General features: G+C 40.9%; 3 protein-coding genes across 8 annotated transcripts in view; 1 reads left to right on the plus strand and 2 right to left on the minus strand.

Moving 5' to 3' along the window:
- Positions 1-586: 586 nt before the first annotated feature.
- ntpcr (nucleoside-triphosphatase, cancer-related) lies at positions 587-6,788 on the minus strand. The gene is made up of 5 exons (XM_086045217.1): positions 6,689-6,788; positions 4,895-5,057; positions 4,715-4,817; positions 1,544-1,753; positions 587-1,052 (listed from the first exon to the last, which is right to left on the minus strand). The coding sequence occupies exons 1-5, from the start codon at positions 6,720-6,722 to the stop codon at positions 984-986; spliced, it is 579 nt and encodes a 192-aa protein (XP_085901343.1). The 5' UTR covers positions 6,723-6,788; the 3' UTR covers positions 587-983.
- Positions 6,789-7,903: 1,115 nt separating this feature from the next.
- Positions 7,904-10,454, minus strand: map10 (microtubule associated protein 10). The gene has a single exon (XM_086044757.1). It carries the CDS (start codon positions 10,343-10,345, stop codon positions 8,021-8,023), a length of 2,325 nt encoding a protein of 774 aa, XP_085900883.1. The 5' UTR covers positions 10,346-10,454; the 3' UTR covers positions 7,904-8,020.
- A 608-nt stretch (positions 10,455-11,062) lies between these two features.
- sipa1l2a (signal-induced proliferation-associated 1like 2, genome duplicate a) overlaps positions 11,063-14,620 on the plus strand; it is an 80,698-nt gene continuing 77,140 nt past the window's right edge. For 4 of the 6 annotated variants that reach the window (XM_086044751.1, XM_086044755.1, XM_086044754.1 and 1 more), the window contains exons 1-2: positions 11,063-11,264; positions 11,459-11,641. The gene's annotated coding sequence lies outside the window, so the exon portion shown is untranslated. The remainder of the gene's footprint in view (positions 11,265-11,458; positions 11,642-14,620) is intronic. The other 2 variants (XM_086044752.1, XM_086044753.1) reach the window with 2 other exon arrangements.

Here is a 14,620-nt window from a genome sequence, read left to right on the forward strand (position 1 = left end):
AAAATACAACTCTAAAGTTTGTTAAAATGTCTCTAAGCATGTGTTTTATGACCAATTTAACAGATTTGCGTAATGCACGTTTTTTAATTATAATTATAATTTTTTTGACAATATACTGTACATCTTTCTTTGTAAATTCAAACAAAGTTCAGGGAGCTCGCAGGGTTATTTATCAGCATGTCTTAAAAAGTTAAATGAAAACTTAAACAATAGTCCCTATATTTTTCTACAGTGAATAAAGTTCTCTAAAATGTCAAAATGACAGAAATGTTAAAATTTCACTTATCTTTGTTTTGATTTCAAACAAAACCAAAATGTGCAGTGGGTCAGGGTCAGTAGAATCTCTTATGAAGTTACACCTTCAACCCAAGGTCAAAAATGCCATAAATCTTTGTAACATGTTGCCCTCTCAAGTACTGTTGTAAACAAGCAAAATCTGCAACTACACTCCAGTAAAATTGTGATCTGTGTTCTGCACACTCTCAAAAACCATTGTTTTTTAAAATTTAGCATACATGCATCAGACAGCAATTACACTATGTACAGGACCCAATAATGGAAAATGCAAGAAAAAACACAAGGCAGCTGAGAACAAAAACTTTTATTTTCCCGCTCTCCAATTTATAAAGCATATGTTAAATATAATACAGTATGTTGATTGGATTTTAATGATCTGATCCTCAAAGAAAACAGCGACCCGCTGTCGTTATTTGGGGATAATCACAATTATTGCACGGGTAAGAATCGTGAAGACTCGCAATTTGACAACAAATAGCAACATACTATGTGATCCATTAATTATCGAGCACAGAATCCATTTTGAGCAAGGCGCAAAGCAAAACTAAATAGTGTACTCATTGAACAGCTGGGTGGTTAGTGACAAACCTGTTATACTACATGGAAGTATACTTGAACAAGGGACTAGGCATCAATTGATTTTTAAACGCATGTTTACATTTCGAGAGTTAGTCTTGTTAGCTTTGTTATTTTAAACAGTCCCGAACAGCTGATAGAATATCTTGCAGAATGGCATTTCGGTTTTCCCTAGTCACCTGGCAAGAAAACAAACAAACAAAATTATTTTGAGAAGCTAAAATGACAGCATTTGGTGTGTGCAATGTTGGATTATCAAGCTCCAAATTGGAAATACTGTGCCTGATCTCTGTCTGACAGTAACAGTCACACAGTACACCGCGCCATACTGTAATCTTGTGTAGGATAAGTAAGTAACAGCACTTAACATGACAATATCTATAACGGAGTCCCCCATGATAAATTATCTGGACATTTCAGTCAAGCCTTTGTTGTTTAATCAGTCACGCATGATTTGCTGTTAATCCTGCTATAGGATTGGGACAATGCGGTTCATGGCTCTGTGCAACACACCACAGACTGGTTGTCTCATAAAACCGTGTGACAAAAAGTGTAAACATGGTCCTACAGCTACTAAAAGCTCTTCAAACTGACCTACATATCAGCCCCCTCAACTCCCCCCCCCCCCCCCCCGTTTCCTAGCGAGTGTACAGTATTTGTTTGTACTCACAGTGAAGACCTTGACATCACTCCTAATCCGCACCTCTTCCACCAGGCCAAGCGGTTTCCCCTTAGGGATGGGGATGGTGCCCAAGACTGTGCAGGAAGTGCAGTCTAGTGTCCGTCTCACCGCCTTGATGAATGGCTGGCTGAAATGTTCCATTTTCCCAATCTCGTCAAGGACAAACACCTTCTTGCCGGTCCGATCTTCCAAGCCAACCTGAACACAGCATAACACGAAATCTAATAGGGACTGTAGGGAAGATGAATGACTAATGATTCAGTTATTTTACATTAAATGCTAAGTACCAGTTTCAATTTGTGAGTAAACTCTAAAAAAAATGTTTGTTTTTTTTCAACAATGTCATCAGTAAGGTCACGGCTGAGCTGGAGCGTATATCATCTGACATTGGAGGAAATGTGGGGTATACCCTTGACTGGTCGCAAGTCAATCGCAGGTCAATCATACGCACATTTAAATTTAGCCTTAATTTAAAGGGAAGTCAACGCAAGCTTATTTTGTTCTATGTAGGCCCACTAGTTGAAACAAGGCATTCTGATTAATATTGCGTTTGTGGAATAAGTGTTAATCCACCCCTTTTTAGCTCACCCATCTCAGGGGGCAGCCATTTTGTCACTTCTGTCAACTGAAAATGACATCACACTTGCTCAGGACTCAGGTAACGAACAATCACAGCTCACCTGTTCTCTGAAGCTGAGCCGTGATTGGTCGTTACCTGAGCATCTGTGATGTCATTTTCAGTCGACAGTGACAAAATAGCCGCACTGATTTCACTGGTCCCTCCGCCCGCGCAGAGCGCATTTTGGGCTCCTGACGTCAATGTCGGATGTATGCGACTTGGAGGTTCCGACTGCGATCGCATTGCAAAAAAATTCCGATAGGTATCCAATATAGGACCACAAATGAAATTGGCCAAAAACTTTTGACTTACTAAGATGTTTTTGAGACAAATAACATGCACTTCAATCGGACACTTATCATTTATTTTTCCAAGCCACGCAGAGCCGCAACATAAGGATGAAAGAGCCGCATGCGGCTCCGGAGCCGCGGGTTGCCGACCCCTGGGCTAGAACAATCAGTTTACTAAAGTAATGCAGTGATACTGATGTGCTACCTACACTAGTCTGTAAACTCACTATTTACTTTCCATCAGTGTATAGGGTTGCAATAAAACAATGGGAGGAGCAATGGCTGAAAGTTCAGCACTCTATTTTTCCATGCCAGTACTGTCCCTCTGTCCATTTTCTATAGCGCTCATTCTCATTTATAAGGGTGGACAAGATGGAGCCTATCCCAGTTGACTTTGGTCAAGAGGCGGGGTACAGCCTCAGCTGGCTGCCAGTTAATCACAGGGAACATAAATTCAAGCAACCATTCACACTCACATTCTCATCTATGGATAATTTACAGTCTTCAGTTAATGTAACATGCATGTTTCTGGAATGTGAGAGGAAGAACCCACGCAAGCATAGGGAGATCATGCATACGCCACACAGAAAGGGTGGAGCTGTACTGTATTACGACCTGGAGGAGTTGTTGTGTAATATCAGATTTGGGGAGTATTCCAGAAAAAAGGTTCAACAGTAGTCTGTTGAACCTGAGATCTGAGTTGACTTCCTCTCAAATCTAAAAATCTGAGTACAGGTTTTGTGTTCTAGAGCAGCTGATCTGTATTAGTTCGATAACCTGCATTATGGTCACCTTTGTCTAAGCGTGTACATGCCGACAACAAATAGACATCATCAACGGAGCCTAACATCTTGATACATCCTGGCAACAAAGTGAAACATGTCAAATATCTTACTTTAACCTTGGGAATTGGAGGTGCTAATGTAGGTGTATAGTGACTATAACTATAGTCATTTAGGTGCAATTCAGCATCAGAGAATACTTACACTTAGACAATATAACAATACCTGCAGGCATATATTCTTTATCCTCTGCCAAAAACAACTAATATTAAGGCAGCTTACTGACCATCTTTGACATGTTCACAGGTATGCATGCATTATACTGCTGTACATGGCCTTTGCCAGACACTGAATTAGACTGATGCCAATCTGAGCATCAGCATGTCTATCATAATTTGATAAAACACAGAATATGTGTTCAGATGATTTTTACATCCATCTGTGCTCAGCGATAACCACCATTACAGTTAACGGATTTTACTGCAAAGGTGACTTTTCCCACCAGCTGACAAACCGTTGCTTTTAAGCAATATGCTCTGTATCGCTACACAAAACTCCCGTCTGCGGCGTATGAGATTGGAGAGAAATGGAACTATATGGCCGCAGAATTTAAGATACATGATTGTGTTTGATAAAAAGTGATACCAGTCAATCAGAAGTTACTCTTGGATTGGGATAGCGTAGAATCAGAGAAAAACAGACAAGCCATGTTTTTTTTCAGGTGGAAGGAGACCGGTATGAACTCAAGGCTCAGCATGCCAAACCTGCCATCAAGCAGGTTCAGGTCACAGAATTTGTTATCATGGTGGTGACTGACTCTGAATTTTTCTCACTTATCTTTCTGGACCAGAAAATTCTGATTTTCACTCATCTCAAGGTTAGTTTACACAAAGTTTACACATTACCTGCTTTCTGGAATTCCCCCCTGCTTTGATGTAGACCTTAGCTGACATTATGTTTTTCATTAGGCCACAAATGAGTCTAAATGAGTTTGATTAAATCAACAGTGTCTCTGCTGGTTGTAGTCAAGAACGGCAATCCGAGTCGTCTCACCTCTTTAAGACACAATTAATTATAATTATTAATAATTAAAGTTCCTCGTGTTAGCATGTAACATATGTGAATAGGGCTGTGAACGCACAGAAAGTGGTTTACTGTGATTATAGAGAAACGTTTACAAGAGATAAGAGGAAAACGCAGCACCATGACACCTTCCTTTGCAGCTAATGTGTAGGCGGCACACCGGGCTCACTTTACAAGCAGGATATTCACGGTCAGTGACAGCCAGACGGCACCACCGCTACTAAAAATGTCACTCTGGAATTTATGTGTTTGCAGGCTTCCAATTATGCCCTCTGGTTTGAGAAAATCAAAAGGTTTGATGATTTGTTAAGCAGGAATAAATGGCAGCGTTCTATGATTTTGTTCAAAAGGGTAATTATAACAGGCACGGCAGTGTGTAGTGTACCTTCTTAAAGAGGGGGAGGGCCAGGCGTTCAAATGAAGGTAAATCCACAACATACTGTCCTACTGTGTACTCCCTTCTGCCGTGGAACTCACCAGCAATGTCTCTGTGGGGTGAAATGCATCCTGGGGTTAATCAAACACAACATCAAAAAAAGAGCAGCTTGTTTGACATTCCTGCTACCTGATTCTGGACAGGTGGCCTCTTTCGCCACTCACTGTGACCACATCAAACCCCACTCTGCGGCCTCCTTCTCTGACCTCTTCCGTGTAAAAGCCTTCCACCGACTGGCCCGAGGACATGAGCGCATCACACGCCTTCTGGACCAGAGTGGTTTTTCCCACACCTGCAGCAGAAATACCGTTCAACTCAATTGGTGCTGACAATTGACACATACATAGGTACTGATCGGTTTATCTTGGAGTTTTGTTCTATGGCGGTGACATAAATGGAATTGGTAAAAAACTGTCATTGTCTACCATTTAACCAGGGTGCTGTTGGAAATCCACGAAATCCAGTATCCAGTAGGCGTCGCTACTGGATATTTCCAGTAATGGAAATTTCCAGTAGCGACGCTCAAAGCAACCCCACAAGTGGCCAAAAACGTTGTCCTTCTAAGAAGACATGATGCACGTTTTTGAGACAAATAACGTGCACTTCAATCGAACACTTATAATTTATTTTCCCAAGCCACGGGGAGCCGCAACATGTGTGGAGGTTGCTTCGAGCAGATAAGATAAGAGGATCTTCCAACAGACGAATAAATAGTTTGATCATCACTAGTCAATCTGTTGTGATCTGTTGTGTGGTGGTTGTGTTATTACATTGGCTAATGCTAAATGCTATCTTGGTTAACAGTTCAACAGTTGTTAACAAGTCAATGCACTCAACATTATCCAACACTCAGTTTGTGTTCGGTCTGACCATAGCATTAGGCTTGTAGGACTACATTTCCCACGATTCTTAGACACAAAAGCAGAAAGTAGTTATAGCTTCGGTATGACAAAAACATAGATGCCTGCTAGCGATAAGATGCATAGCAGAATGAGAATGCAAACATAATTGGAAGGAATTTGAATTAATGATTGCAAACGAAAAGCTGACATCCATTAGTACATAAGGCACACCGGATTACAAGGTGCACCGCCGATTTATGAGAAAATTAAAGGATTTTAAGTGTGCCTTATGGACAGGAAAATATGGTATTTATGTATTATATCGAACTATACAAGGGATGTATAGTGATGGGCACCAAAAAAATGCTTTTACATGAGTTTGCAGAAGGTACAATAAACCTGTGTAATCACTAGTTGCTATTCATCCAACATAATATGTCATCAGCTTTGAGGCCAATTGAACAGGCACAGATATCACACCTAAGCATTTTGTGAGTAAATTGGAATGAGATCATCATTTTTGCCACTGCCAGTACATTTTTCATGACATTCTTGTATGATGGTGTGCCATGTGGTTTGGAAAAGGGTGCCTTGACTCAATAAAGGTTGAGAAACACAGACTACAGGAGTATTTAACACTTGGCCATGACTATAAAACAATCAAATAAATTGAGTACAGCAATTACATCTGTAGCTGTGAGTGTCTTTTGGTGCCGTAACTAGGTGAGTAAATAGGTGCGCTATTTGAAACGTCGAAAGTCATATCCATACCATCGTAAAACGAGCACACCGCTGACATTGTAATTACATCTTTACAATGAACACTTACGTATGTTCTGGCAATTATCACCTCAAGAAATAGGCTGCCTACTTGTTCTGTCTATCAATACATTTCCTCTTAGTGTATTTTATTGAGGGCAAAAAAAAAAGTTTAGCACCATTACTGGACGAGTCGCTCGTAAAATCTGATAGGACAGAAAACGACTGTATTGCCCTCATTTAAATGATGTTTTCTTGAAGAGTGGCGAGCAAAATAGCTGTAAATAAGTTTCTAGAGGGTGTTGTGAGTGTAAGCTGTTACCTGGCGGTCCAGTCAAGAAAACGTGCTTGAGCATTTGGTCGCAGCCTTCTGCCACGCCGCCTCACTTCCGTAAACAAAGCAAGCGCATGCGCAGAAGGCTCTCGAAGAATTGTTTTAAAATGCACTCAAAAACATTGTACGTGTTAAAAACACAGGCGTATTGAAAACGACACGTGATTCTTTAAATAATTATTTGGGGAAAGCAATTTATTTTCTGAGAAGTTTGGATGATTTTGAAATTCGAGAGGTAAAGCGGATCAATCACGAAATACATGGAAGAAAAAAATCATTCCCCCTGGAGGTGTACTAGTACTGCAGTGTACTACAAAATATTAAACAGCACGGCCTAAAGAACTTTATATACGTGTCATATTATTTTATATATATTGCATACAATGAAATAACCTGAAACTCAAACCTGTAATCAAACAGTACACTAGTATGAACTGGATTTAGTTTACCTATCAAATCTCACGACAGGTGTGAGCGCAAAGCAGTACTGTAGTTGTATATTACAGAAAGGGTTGTATGCCAAAAGCAGTATCAGCTAACTGAGCTTCATCTTACAGCATTCACAACTGTGTTTGTTGTTTGTTTTATTTCATGGGAAGTAATCACAATATAGTGTACGCTACTCACAAAAAGTTAGTGATATTCAAGTTTCGGGTACAATTTAGGATGGACCTAATATTGACCATAACTTTTACAGTTGAACTTCATTTGACCTTCTCTGAACTTCAGAATGTAGGCTAATTGTCCTAGTCTCAAATGTTTCAGTACCTTTGCATAACATGCTGTTCGTGTTCTCTGATAAGAAGCTGCATGGCAAAATTCACTTGATCCATGAATTGGAAAACTTGATGCATTTTTTTTTATCGCAGCAGAGCAAGTGACCTTTGGTCAGCCACTCATCAGAACTAGTGGTCAACCCCGCATACTGTGAGGCAATTCAGTTGGTTTCAGTCATGTTGCTCGGTGTGGGGTGGCCTCCGACAACAGCAAGTTGTGCAAAAAGTCAAAACATTGAACAGTTGGACATATGCATTTAAAAATTAGGAGGTCAAACTGAGCTCACCTGTTAAGAATTTCCTGTATTTAAGGTTAATCTGGAACTTCAACTGACAGCTAAATATCCCCAACTTTTTAGTTGAGTAATGTATGTATAAAAAAAACAAATAGATATAAAAATCACGGATAATAAATTGAGCCTTTTTCTACATTCAATGTTTTTATTCCATATATAAATGTGTACACGTCATGTGTAAACAATACTACATGCGATACTAGAAGCCCATGATGACCATATTTATCTATGTGGTGTAGCCACTGCGTTTACATTGTGTAACCAGGGAGCTTGGCGGCCACAAGCTCGGATATGTGTTGATACTCTTTTCTGAAGTCCAGTGATCCAAGGTCATCTTCCAGCTCCTCAGCCTCCTGTGGATCAGAGCACAGAGAGTCTGAAGAACCTCGCCAAACGAGGTTGTTACTCTCACTCTTTTGGCCCCTTGCTGACGTAGCTACAGAAGTCTCCCCCTTGTCCTGTGTCTTGGACCATAGCATTTGCACGGAGGTCGATCCATCCTCGTCAGAAGAGAAGCTGAGTGCAGAGTCCTGTGTTCGAGGCCGGATGAGGTGTGTGCCTCTCAGAACCCGCTGTACGGGGCTGTGACCTCTAATGGGAGCAGGGAGGAGGGGCCTCTCCTTAACAGGTTCCGAGTCTGAATCTGAAGTGTGGAATCCACGGAGTAAAGGAAGCTTTGGAGGCCTCGATTGGGCAGGCTTGGGACTACTGGCGGTGTCAACATCACTTGCCTCAAAACTGTTGAAGTCGTCTGCGTAGTCTTCTTCCTTGTCGGACTCTGACGCTAAAGACCTGGGACTACTGTGTCTACTACTTTTACAAGAGTCTTGTTTGACATTTTGCTTTTGTGGTTTAGTCCGTGTCAGGCTCATATTGGGAAGCTTGTAGCTTGTGACATCATCATTATTATCATCTTCATCATCATCGACAGAAGGGAGGGAGCTGGACAGAGCTTCTCTGTCTTGCTTAGGACTTTCCAACTTAGATATATCATGTTTTACCTTTGTTGTATCTTGCACTACAGAGACACATTCCATGCTTTGTGTCTTCTTCATATTTTCTTTGGGAACCAAATTATTGAGACTAGCTGTTTTCTTCCCTTTACTTGTACATGACCGTGTTTCATTGGCCGTGCGTGATGCCATACAGTCCCGATGTTTCACCACTGTGCAGTTTTTCTGCCGCCTTAGATTGTATGTTTTTGTTGTTCTGTACACTAGCTTTTTCCTGTGTGATTTATTCTCAATTAAGGCTTTATTTTGGTTGTTGGGAATTGTTCCTTTAGGTTCAGTCTTCATATTTTTGGGAGAAACAATTCTGGGGGAATGTAAATGTTTTGAATGAATGCAGTGGCCCACCTTTCTTTCTTGCTCCGGTCTTGGGTTTGGTGCACTCCCTTGTCCATCTGAAGTTTCAGTAGAACCTGTTTTATAAATCCAAGCCAAGTCTGGATAATTCGACACAGGCTGTTGTTGCTGGTTTTGGACATTTAACTGTGACAGTTCAACAAAAAGAGCATTAAGGAGAGGCAGCGGTCTCAGAGCTTCCTCAAGGACTTTTGGAGCTACAGTTGCTGATAATTTAGGCGCATTTGGCAATGCCTGGTCCATCACTAAGGAATTTTCACTTTCATTTTCGGAGAATGTGTCTTTTTGTGTCACAACTGTTGAGTCAGGTTTAACTAATCTGTATCCAGTTCCAGGGGGTTCATGTTTTTCCTTTCCAGAATTGCAATAGTAAAGACACGGGGGACAATACACAGTTAGGTCCTCTTCAAAACTCATATGTTCTTGGACTGTGTGAGGAATTTGGCTTATTGGGTCATGTTCAGTCTGAGTGGATGCAGCCATATTATTTATTGCACCGTCATCAGAATTGTCCTGCGTGGGCAACTGAACTCCCATACAGCAAGAATGGAATTTTTTACTTGCTCTCTTCTTTATGATGCTTTCCTGAGCACACTGTTCTCTGTAGACCGGGATATTTTTGGTCACGTGCGGCGGTAGACTGACTCCCACAGTTAGCAGTTTATAACTCAGAGAAACAACGCCAACCGGCTCCTCTGCAAGATTGTTTATACACAGAGACCCCCTCTCTCCATATGATGAGCAACTAGCAACATCGTGTTCAATGGAGTCATGTCTGATTCTGTTCATGATAGCAGCCAACGAGATGAGGGACGTCCCTAATAATTTGGGTATCTCGTCTTTCACATCGAGAATCATAACATAGAGAGGGGTGTTGGTGAGTTGCGTATGCAGAGAGTCTAGATTCATTTCGAAGAAACACGACTTGCCTCTGTTAAACGAATATACCCATCGCTTGTTATTGTCGTGCTGTTGCTGCCGCACTGTTTCATCTCCTCTCAGTTCAGGCGGATAAATGAGCAGCGTTGGGAAGTCCAGCAGTCGTACTCCAACAACAAGCTCGTCGGAGATTTTCTTTTCACTGTCAATTCGAATAGATTCCACTAAAAGCTCAAATGAAAACAGAGTCTCTTGTTTCGATTTCCCACCCGGTTGTTTTGACATCATAGTAGCGACGTGATACGACACATGTAGCAGCAATAACATCGACTGCTTGCTGCAAGCTAATGTTGCGCTCAAGACAAGAGGTCGGAGTGTTGAATCCCCTCTGTCGGAAAAAAAACACTGGGGCACCTCATCAACCCGGATATCCGGGAATTGCTAACATTCTGAGAGTAAATTAAATTGCTACTAAAGGCTGACAAAAAGAGTACATACTCTTGTCGGGATCGTCAGTCAAATTGTGAGCTGTATACAAATCAAACAAAAACTTAACTGGGTTATATTTTATTTCCACGATAACAAATGCGTAAAGAATATATGACATGAAACTAAATTGAGATAATGAAACGGGTCACGCGTGTCTACTAATTTTAATATCTCTGATTTATATTGTAGCTAATGACAATTTAAAGAAAAAAGATCAAAATATGATATGTTTTAAAGCTAGTGGTTTTAAATGTTATTCACTTAGTTTGAAAGTCCTTTTGATTATTGTATGTGGTGTGCTTTGCCAAAACAATGAAATAATTTATTCATTCGTATGTGACTTGCGAGAATCCATTAGAAAAGATCATTCATTCATCATGTGAACCGCTTATCTTCACGAGGGTCGCGCAAACGCTGAAACCTGTCTCATGAGTAAAACAGCAACCACAAGTTGATCTGAGGGCAGTTATCGCGCTTCTGTTGTTTCCATGGCAATAACGGTCGCACGGGTTTGACGTCATCATTTTGTGGGGCCTCATGGGAAAAGAAGTTTAGTTAACCATCTCCACTCAATAGATCTCACTTCGACGTGGACTTTATTATTTTCAAAGCAATTTGAAAGAATAACTCGAATAAGAACAATATTTAGACGTTTGATGACCATTTGATGGTATTTATTCAGACAACAGTGTCACTGTGGAGTAGTGTCACAGGATTTAGGGCCGACTAAAATAGGCTAAAGGTGGTTAGTAATAAGGTCAGTTAACGCGTTAACACAACAGACGTGTTATTAATATTTAAGTACACTTTAGTCTCGTGCACACGCACGCACACGCACGCACAAACACACGCACACACACGATCACGCACGCGCGCGCATACAATACACGCAAGCGCTCACACACAAAACGAAGATTGTGTAAATAAACCATCTCACTAACCGACACACAGGGCAGCAGGAGTGCCGGTGGGCGGGGACTTTCTCCCGGCGTGCTGTCATCGCCAAGCGAGGTGCTGCTGGATGTCTGAGCTCGCTTCAGTCTGGAGGCTCAGGCTGAAAGAGAAAGAAAGGTACGAGCACAACTGGCCGATAAGGATACTTTGTTGGTGAACTGGCGACGTTCTCGATGTAAGGTAAGACGAGGAGTTTTTCCCTTTTAGATAGACCACACTGAGCATATACGCTTCATATATTTATATGAACCACGGAGAAAGTGGTAGTGGAGCTGTAAGTGTGGAGTGCTTGCGAGAGCGAAATTGGATAGAGACTCCACATTTTAGTGTGGGAATTGAATCTTAAGTGACTTTTCGGCGTTTTCATTTCAAAACAAATGGGACGAATGATATGTATCTTTAGCACGAACACATGCCTATTAATAAAATGTTTTTAAAATTATTATTATTATTTCTTCTATGTCTATTGAAAGAATATAGTTTTTCTGCCAAATAATGTTAAACTCAAATCATATTTAGTCTAGTTGTTGAGGGTGTTTACTATTTGGAAGGGGGGTGGGAAAGAACTTGATTTGCTTTGAAATATTTGTGAATGGGGTTTGTTTCGTGGAGTTAGTGCTCGCTTTAAACGATAGAGGGCGACAAAGATTTCGTTGTCCACTTGTTATTTCAGCCTTTAAATTATCTCAATTTGAAGACCATTTGACAGTTGAATATCCTTTTTATTTATTCAGTAAAAATGAATTTGGGCATGGCTGTTTTAATTTTTTCAACGTTTGACTTTAGTATGTAATCAGTATAATCTGTTAATTAATTACTTTCCCCATCATCAAGTTGAGTCATGCATGAATATAATCTGTCAATTGCCCGTACACAATGTGCACTTCTCATCGCTGACTCCCACTGTGGCATATGTCCCCCGAGAGACTAAACAAGTCAAGTCATGTTTATCTTCAATCAACCAAACCCACTAATGTCTTCCTCTAAGAAATGAAAGCTCCACAAGATCTAAATTCCTAATAAAGATCTTCAAACGGTACAACGTAGTTCAAATGCAAATTATCGTTGCATAATTTAATGTGTTCTGATTTATCTCCATCTGGTTTCACAGTCCCCATCTCAGTTTTTCAATCAAATATGTGTATTCTTTCCCTGTACTCAACTTAGTGCCTTCATTAAAGAACAATGAAAGTTTGATGTCTGATAAGTATTATTTTGGTTGCTGAACTCAGACATCTCCAATACAGTATATGGTCTTCCTAATGAGTTGGTGTTCATAAGTATGCTCATGTGCAATTGTACTTGAAACGTTGTCTTGTAATGTCTGTGTTTTGTATACTTCTGGAGGTTAAAAACCTACCTTAAATGAAGATTGGGCCACAAATCCACACGCACTTCCATTACATGCCTTTGTAGAGTCACACAGGGAAAGGTCTTTCATTTTGAATGAAGTTCTGTTCCAGTAGCGTGAAGAACGGGCCCTTGAAGTGGAATTGTGTTCTCCTCTATTTCTAAAAAAAAAAACACCTTCTGCATGAATAAACAGACAATGGATAATTGAAGGAGATAGATACGCCTTTCAAAAATAAAGTTACGTGCACAATGTGTGCTCAGCTCAACAATAAGACACCTGTCAGGTTCGGCAGAGAGACGCTTCCTGTGACATGCCTCTGGGACATTTCAAGTTATCATTGCAGGGTTGTTGAGGATGGTTTGTGGCCTTAGGCGTTGGAAACGCCCCTCTAGTGTTACACTGTGTATGTGTTTGAGTCACACTAGTTCCCTATTCAGATGTTACCATAACGCAGAGCTGTATAGGGAGCTTTTTTTTTTTTAAATGGGAAATTACCTGACAGATTTGTCTTCTTGAAACCACACTTTCTGCAACACCCTGTGCATTTGATCAGGAAACTGTTCTGTTCGTGGTCAACAGACCAGCTGGCTGACAGAGAGTCACAATAGGGCCTCCCCAACCAAATCTTGTTGATTTAAAACGAACCAACCAACAGCCACATGCTGCCTGCTCCTGTAGTGAGAGCCAGACGTTCTCATCTTTTTGTCATATTTTGTTTTAATTGCAGTCTGAATTTATGGAAGATTTAAAGCGCAGTTATCACTGTCAGCGAAAGCAGATGCTGTCATTCGGTTGTGTTGTGTTACGAATTGGCCACCTGGAGTCAACATGTGAAACAATGTGGGTGCTTCACACTCTGAAAAACGACAAAAATGTGCACCCACCAATGTTCAAATTCTGCTTGCCTCATTAGGATTACAGGTGACCTATCCCAGGCCTATCCCATCTGACTTTCGGTGGGAGGCGGGGGGCGGGGGGGGACATGCTGGACCGGGCACCTGTCAATCACACAGCACGCTTACATTCACACCTGAGGCAATTCAGGTCTACCAGCATGTATGTTTTTGGGGGAGCCAGAGTAACTAGAGAAGCATGGGGGAGGAAAACTTCACACAGGATAGCCTAAGCCGAGATTTGAACCGGAGACCTCTCAACTGTGAGGATCATTTTGGCCATTAATTTAATATACGAAGCAGCAATAGCAGATGGTTGTGCTTTGAGATAAAGGCTGACAACACCATGGTACCACAAGACAGCCATGCTAACGTCAGTGTCAGATATTGTTATGTACAAAGTAGCTGAGTTGATGTCAATCAGTATAATGGTCTTAATGCGTAGTTTAAAACCGCTTGTGCATTATGTCTCCATTTGGCCACTTTATGTGACATGCAAATTTGATTTGATGGCCTATTACAGTATGCATCGCTTCAGGACATACTGTATGTGTTTGTTATATGCTGCTTGCTGGTTTATTTGTGTACAGTAAGCGTTGGTTAATCTTGCTCTGCTGATATGGTTAAGCCTCAAAGAGTATACTTAAGAAGAGTATACTTAGGGGCGGCAGTAGCTCATCTGGAGGGACTTGTGCTTTTGGAATTAGAGGATTATGGTTCGTGTCCTACTGCAGAAAAAAAAAAAACACTTCTCTGCATCCTGACTACTGTTGAGGTGGTCTTGCGCAAGGTGCAAAACTCAGCTCCCAAAATGTAAGAGTACTGAAGAAACAGATGGGATTAATATAAGATAAAGACAGTCATTAAAAGCTTGCTAAAGTACTGCTTTTTTTATTGTGATGGTGGATTGGA

Source organism: Filicampus tigris, chromosome 11 (genome assembly GCF_054856515.1).
Source record: "Filicampus tigris isolate MCC_2025a chromosome 11, RoL_Ftig_1.0, whole genome shotgun sequence".
In the NCBI taxonomy this organism is placed as follows: Eukaryota; Metazoa; Chordata; class Actinopteri; order Syngnathiformes; family Syngnathidae; genus Filicampus; species Filicampus tigris.